Source organism: Patella vulgata, chromosome 1 (genome assembly GCF_932274485.2).
Source record: "Patella vulgata chromosome 1, xgPatVulg1.2, whole genome shotgun sequence".
Lineage (NCBI taxonomy): Eukaryota > Metazoa > Mollusca > Gastropoda > Patellidae > Patella > Patella vulgata.
The window spans coordinates 88,514,982-88,523,226 of NC_065879.2; the positions used below are offsets into that span (position 1 = coordinate 88,514,982).

At 36.1% G+C, this 8,245-nt stretch overlaps 1 protein-coding gene across 1 annotated transcript; it reads right to left on the reverse strand.

Moving 5' to 3' along the window:
• Positions 1 to 516: 516 nt before the first annotated feature.
• LOC130010498 (zinc finger protein 235-like) lies at positions 517 to 7,313 on the reverse strand. Its single transcript, XM_056102766.1, has 2 exons — positions 7,163 to 7,313; positions 517 to 3,327 (listed from the first exon to the last, which is right to left on the reverse strand). Exons 1-2 carry the CDS (start codon positions 7,163 to 7,165, stop codon positions 1,834 to 1,836), a joined length of 1,497 nt encoding a protein of 498 aa, XP_055958741.1. The 5' UTR covers positions 7,166 to 7,313; the 3' UTR covers positions 517 to 1,833.
• Between the last annotated feature and the right edge of the window lie 932 nt (positions 7,314 to 8,245).

Here is an 8,245-nt window from a genome sequence, read left to right on the forward strand (position 1 = left end):
CAAGAATGGCCAACTCTCTATAAAAATCTCCCATAATGTATCTTTAAATTGTTGGTTTATTTTGGGGTTTTTTTTTTACTTTTGTCCTTTTTTTTGTTTACTTTTTTCCTATCTGGTGACCTAGCCATTCAATAATCCTAGACTTTTGCATACACAATGACCCTGTCCACTAACTTGATTGTTGACGTGACAAAGCATGAGATGACGTGATATGACATCTTGAAAGACGTCAGTACTGTTTTTACGCAGTTCTAGTTTTGTTCTGGTGCTTTTTTGTAAGAAATCGGTGCATGTATATTATATACTAATACTATCAGGCCTAAATATAGCAATATCATCAATATGTTATATACTCATACTACTAGGCTTAATGTAGCAATATCATCAATATGTTATATACTTATACTACTAGGCTTAATGTAACAATATCATCAGTATGTTATATACTTATACTACTAGGCTTAATGTAACAATATCATCAATATGTTACATGTATATACTCATACTACTAGGCTTAATGTAGCAATATCATCAATATGTTATATACTCATACTACTAGGCTTAATGTAGCAATATCATCAATATGTTATATACTCATACTACTAGGCTTAATGTAACAATATCATCAATATGTTATATACCTATACTACTTGGCTTAATGTAGCAATATCATCAATATGTTATATACTTCTACTACTAGGCTTAATGTAGCAATATCATCAATATGTTATATACTTATACTACTAGGCTTAAAGACCACATAAGATTAAAAATCTTAATTGAATGTACTTATAGCCAATGGTTACTATATCCATTTTACGGCAAGTTCAAACCAATCTGATTAAAATTAATTCAGCTATTGAGGTTTAAGTATCCGAAAGCCAAAAACGGTTTTCAAATTTTCAATTACAATCTTAATCCGGTTGATTGGCTGGTGACGTCACAGGCACTACACATACTATATACCTTATCTATACAATACACACCACCAGTTGACAAGTGTATATGTGTCCAATTAACATGTGACTGGCATAGTCACAATCACCGAATTATCGTTTGCGTTGTTATAGATTACACATTTTTGATTGGAATATCTTAGAGTGAATTTAAAATGCCGTATCATACCAGCTGACAAGTGTGTATGTGTCCAATTAACATGTGACTGGCATAGTCATAATCACCGAATTATCGTCTTGCGTTGTTATAGATTACACATTTGTGATTGGAATATTTTAGAGTGAATTTAAAATGCTGTATCATGCCGTAGGTCCATTTAAGGTGCCATTGTTTAAATAGGCCCCATGAGAACTAAAGACGACCTAAGCAATTAGCGCATATACTGGTAATTTGGATAACCCGGTAATACTTGATATCCCAAACTATTCTCTTTAAGTACAGTAAGAATCTTGATGTATGCCTGTAGATCACCATGCTGAGTAAATGTGACCTGATCCAAGTGCTTGTCGCACAACTTCATTTTGTACTACGGGCACACAAGCATAAACTGTATGCCTTCTTGTTGCTGTGAATGAGCCAAACACAACTTTAGAAAGAATTTGCATTTTTGGAAAGCTTAGGCTGTGGACTATTCAAATATGCTGCCAGCTCTATTTTTACAAAAATGACCAAGAGCCTGGTTTTGTGGGAGCGGGTTACAAATGAAGAACCATATACATCACATTTATAGTTTGAATTCACAGATGTGTCTGTAGATCACTACTCTGATTAAATGATTTATTGCAAACATCACATTTGTAGGTGTTTCCACCTGTATGAATTCTCATGTGTGTCTTCAGATTACAAGTCACAATAAATGATGTACCACAAACATCTTCATTTTTCACCAGTATGAATTCTCATGTGTGTCTGTAGATGACCTTTGCAAGTAAATGATTTATTACAAACATCACACTTGTGAGGTTTTTCACCAGTATGACTTCTCATGTGTATCTGTAGATGATGACTCAGATTAAACGCTTTACTACAAATATCACACTTATAAGGTTTTTCACCAGTATGAATTCTCATGTGTCTCTGTAGATGATGACTCTGATTAAATGCTTTACTACAAACATCACACCTATAAGGTTTTTCACCAGTATGAATTCTCATGTGTGTCTGTAGACTACGACTCTGATTAAATGATTTATTACAAACACCACACTGATGAGGTTTTTCACCCGTATGAATTCTCATGTGTCTCTGTAGATGATGATTCAGATTAAATGATTTACCACAAACATCACACTTATAAGGTTTTTCACCTGTATGAATTCTCATGTGTCCCTGTAGATTACCAAACCGATTAAATGATTTACCACAAACATCACACCTATTAGGTTTTTCACCAGTACAAATTCTCATGTGTGTCAGAAGATTAGCCTTATAATTAAATAATTTACAACAAACATCACATTTGTAAGGCTTTTTTCCGGTGTGAGATATCGTGTGTGCTTGATGATTGCTCCTGTTAGTAAATGATTTGCTACAAACACCACATTTGTAAGAATTGTCTCTGGAACGAGTCTTCATATGAGCCTTCATGTGGCCATGTAGTTGACCACTGCCTTTACAACAAATAGCACTTTTACATTCAGTCGTTTTTCTTGGTGCAAAAGTTCTCATGTGACTCTGTAGACCACTTAACTGACTGAATGATTTCCTACAAACATCACAGTTATAGGGTTTTTCACCAGTATGAATTCTCATGTGTGTTTGTAGATTATGACTCAGATTAAATGATTTACTACAAACATCACACTTATAAGGTTTTTCACCAGTATGAATTCTCATGTGTATCTGTAGATGATGATTCAGATTAAATGATTTACTACAAACATAACATTTATAAGGTTTTCCTACAGTATGAATTCTCATGTGTTTCTGCAGAGAACAATGGTGTTTAAATAATATATCACAAACATCACATTTATAAAGTTTTTCACCTATATGAGTTCTCAAGTGTACTTGACGATTTGTGTCACTACTAAATGATTTACGACAGACATAACATTTATAACAGTTTTCACCAGTATTGATGGCCTCAGGTGGTTTACGATATCCATAACTTTTAGAACCTGTTTTATTTTCTATCTCTGTTTCATTAAACTGACTAAAACTTGATTTCAAATTTTTACCATGATGTAAATCAGAGTCATCCTCTTCTTTAACATGTATTTCACAGTGTTGTTCTAAATCAATTTCTGATTCAAATTCTTCATCACACAAATTACACTGATAGCTTGTTTCATTACCGCTAGTTTGCTCTTCTTTAACTTGTTGAATAATCTCATCATATACATGCTCAGTTCTTACATCATTAATGTCCTGTAAAATATAAAAGTTATAACATCATTATTGTCCTGTAACATATAAAAGTGGGGGGGTTGTATGGCTGAATGGTTAGCGTGTGCGCGCTGTATCATAAAGCCTGTCATTGAGTCGACTGACATGGTTTCGAATCCCCGGTTGTACGTGACAAGGAGTAGGGTCGCCTGTCCAACCTCGTGGGTTTTCTCCGGGTCCTCCGGTTTCCTCCCACTGCTAAAGACCCCTACGCGCAAGCGAATTATGTAAATAAAATTAAACCATATGTTAGTAACGAAATGACCTAGTTTGTGTCGAGTGGACTTTAAACCCCATTTCTTTCTCTCTCTCACATATAAAAGTTTATAACATTAGTTTTCTATAATATATAAAGGTTAAAACATCATTAGCTTCCTGTAATACATAAAATTTATATCATCACTAGTTTCCCGTAATATTTAAAAGTTATAACATCATTAGCTTTCGGTAATATTTAAAAGTTATAACATCTTAAGTTTCCTGTAATATATAGAAGTTATAACATCATTAGTCTCCTGTAATATACAAGCGCTGAAATAAGCGGCTGGACACGGACATGTCCGGGCGAATTGACCCCTTTTGACAATCCAAATTGCCTTTCGTCCGGACATAATTGTCCGACCGTGTTTTTGTAAAACATTAAACCAAAAGTATTAATTTCAATTCGCAAATTCGCGCAATTCGAGTTGATCGCTAATTATTATTAGACTCAAAAATCCAGGCCCAAAAATATCCATGACCTGAGTCATAGTGAAAATGTTCCTAATTATATCTCGGCCGCGTGCAGATAAAATAAACAATAATTTTTATTAATAAATGTATGTATAATAATATATATATAAACATAGTAAATTTCAACAGTTTTTTGGTATAATATACTTTATAAAGTATTTGTCAGGCTGAAAATCTGAAATGTCCGGCCGAAAATCAGTTCAGCCTGACAGGCTGACACTATGTCAGACTGAACCTTAGCAGTTATTTCAAGGCTTGGTAATATATAAGAAGTTCTAACTTATATTAAGCATTCTGTAGTAGATGGAGTTAAACTTCCTACTGTTCTGCTCTGACTGGGCTAATGAAGACGAGCTTACGCCATACAGTGTGCTATGAGGACAATTTTGCACGGGCAGCGGCACTATGGCCTATCCTTATTTTTCATCCCAAACGACCAGAAAGCTCTTTTTCTCAGGCCCTCTGTCATGCATCACACCGGAAAATCTGGATGAACTGTTTCGACCAATGCAGGGATGGAACACCCGACCTCCAGGCTTGCGAGGCAGAGTCTTACCCACTTAGCCACCGTGACCCCAATTCCAAAAAGAACTAGATTATAGATACCATGGTCATATTCGGCTCACAGAGACGGTTAGATAACAAATCTTAACTCTCAACCTTCTGTGTTTCGAGATAAGAGATGATGCCATTAACTCCAATGTAGCACATGCGGGAGTGGTTCGCACCCGGCATTTGTAAACAAAATTGACAATATTTTTAAACAAAGCAACGATTTATTATTGTTATTTATAATATTTCTGCCACATCCAACTATAATTTAGCATATAATCCTACCTGAAACGGGTACAAATTGTTGTTTTTAAAATCGAGGCGTTAAGCCGTTACTAAGACCGCCATCTTTTTAAAACTATACGTTGTCATCATGAAGGCGGGGCTAAATATAAAGCTTTTATAACAGCCAATCAAAAGGGCAATCTAAAGCATTTTAACTATGAATAGATTTCGATGGCGGTGAATGTCAGACAAAAACAATTCTTCATTAATTTAAACGCGAATATTTGGAGTTAGGCGACAGTTGTGCCACTACATTGGCCTCTGTAAGTTTAATTAATCATAATAGCATAAACTCATCTCATTTTAAAGATGTAACATGCATTAATAAAGAAATTGAGTTTGCCACTTGGAACTAAAGGCATCCGATCGTAGGTAAAAACAAACACATCAGTAGGCCTATATACGTTTTTAGCTACGTTCTCGTACTCCAGGGTGCCTCGAAGGGTTTCGTTCACACGTAACCTCTCGGTTCTTTAAACCCTCCTTTCTTAGAGCAATGAGCCACCGAATTGTTGGCGCATCAAATAGCCACGGGCTGAAAGGCGTCAGTCGATAAATTCTAAATGCATGTCCTACCTTATTGTGTTATCCACCTCTGAACAACAATAACACTCACTTACAAACAAACATTGTTCAGTGAAACAGGTTTATGAAAAATATCACATACACCAGCATTTCTTTCAGTTGCCATGTTGGGATAGTTTTACCTTTTTTTGAAGTCATATCCTCCGCATTAAAATTTGAGGACCCCTATTTTACCCGAAACGAAGTGTATTTTTGAACAATATTTTTATGGATTGCGTATATGTAGCCTACTGTTTTTGTAGAGATTTTATATCGGGATAGAAGACGATGTTTGTTAAAGAATAATTAAGTCGCTTTTCACACGTAGTTTAAAATACACAACGTCCATTGAGAACTTAATAATTATTTGTTGCATGATTAATTAGTAGTAGTATGCCTAGATCATGACCAGTGCTTGAAATGTAGGATTCTTCTACAACGGCACCAAAAATTTATAAATGCCGTAGCAAAAATTAGCTGACAAGGCACGGCTGCCTTTTTTTATATTGAACAAATATACTGTAACAGTTGTCATTTTCCGTCACTGAACGTGCAGTTTTTATATTTGTAGATAGACAAACGGCCCGTGCAATGATTTTCCGTGTCAATTAATCTGGTTCTAATTGCGTTTGGTGGTACTGTCATAAGTATAAAATTTACAAATTCCTCTTGATACGTGTACACGTGGACAACGGCGCAATTTGGGCTATTTTTATTACCGTGGCAGTCCGTGTTTGCTTCAGCTTTTACTTCTTACGACATTTTTGCCGTTATGCCGTGGTAAATTCTAGCATAGGCGGTATGCTTGAGATTATTATTTATAAAATGTTATTAAATGTTCATTACAATATAAATCCTTAAATTTGTCGGCGTTCGTAGAATGTTTCATCGCTACCGGTTGATTATGATAGCTTCTGTCTTGTCAATGTCACGTGACATTTTCCCGCTTTTTCTATCGTTGAAAATATCTATAATAAAGCATTGAGTCTTGTATCACACACACGGCAACTAAAATAAAAGGGCCGAGTGCCATTTTAAGTAAGAGACTAAAAAGTATGCTTTGTTTACAATTTGAATAATATTCTATGAAAAGATTTATTGGCTGCCGAGTCATTTTGAACAGATATCGGCTACGCAAATATCGGTAAAATTTCTTCTGATAGGCCACTCATCGGCCAATTAGGCTACTGAATAGTGAAACCGATAATTGGACCATCACTAAAAATAAATTTAAAATGATCGCCTTCAAATTATAGTCTCATGATTTCGTTTCGTTTAAAGAATTATGTTCGTAATATGCACCATGCCAGATTTCAACTTTGACCAATGTAGGTCATTTCCTGTTTCACTGTGTTTTGTTGTGTGTAGGCAAAGATTTTTGTGAAATCTCTTAAAAAAGACAGCAAAAAATATTTTTCGGAACATAGATGGATATGATACATGTATGTAAGTTTAATGTGTTAGCAGTGCAGATAACTGAAAATTGTGAATTTTGCCGTCCGCTGGAAGAAGAAAACTAGTTATCAACTTTTGCGACAAGGTTTTGATCGTTCAGTTGTTAGATGTTACGTCCTCAGAATATCAAACAGTAACATCTAACTTGTTGGATTAACGTTCTCGTAGCTAAGAGACGGTTACAAGAGGAACTAATACCAAGGTCATATTCGGTACCAAATCTACTCACCATGTTTGTTGGAATAATTTACTTCAATATTTTATATGTAGAGATACTTCATGTCTTCTTACAAATATTAAAGTCTTCTTACAAATATTAAACAGGCAGATGCACAATAAGTTAATCTTATCAGGACACACCTTCTAATGGCGATTGCGCCATTCCTGGAATGCAAGAAGATGGATGAAGCAGAAACAGAGACGCGGATCTAACCAACACGAATGACTCACATTTCAGTAGTTGCCTAGCCTAGCCTTGCTTTTCTACATCCTGCCACAGCTTCTTTTCTTCCCTCGATCTCCCCATTTGCTCTCCGGTCCTGTTTCAGGATTTTACATGGAGGGTAAATGAAGATCTGTGTGATAGTGACCACTTTCCTATCTTGATTGATAATAATGGAGAGAGAGAGAAATGGGGTTTAACGTCCACTCGACACAAACTAGGTCATTTCGGGACTAACATATGGTTTAATTTTTTATTTCAATAATTCGCTTGCGCATAGGGGTCTTTAGCAGTGGGAGGAAACCGGAGGACCCGGAGAAAACCCATGAAGTTGGACAGGTGACCCTACTCCTTGTCACGTACAACCGAGGATTCGAAACCCTGCCAGTTGTCACATGCTAACCATTCGGTCACCCCCCCACCCTCCTTCAGTTAATGAAGGATAAGTATTCTTAGTGAAGGATGAGATAGTGAGGGCTGACTTGATCTCGGCAAGGGACAGCACTCTATTATTCATGGCCGCTTCAACATTGATAAATAAAGTCGACAACCCGACATCACGACACCACGACAACCAGACATTACGACATTTTTACGCGACAATACGACATTTTTACGCGACATTACAACATTCTTAATGTGGTGTCGGGTGAAAATGTCGTAGTGTCGAGTTATAATGTCGTGATGTCGGGTTGTCGCCTTATGAAGGGTGACACCACAACATCACGATATGATACCAATCAGCCACCATAACAATATGATACCAATCAGCCACCATACTTAAGAGCCATACTTGCGTTATACCAAATGATCCGTGGGCCCGTAGAACCTTACGTCAAGTAAAGAAATCTTCATGGCAAGGTTACATCT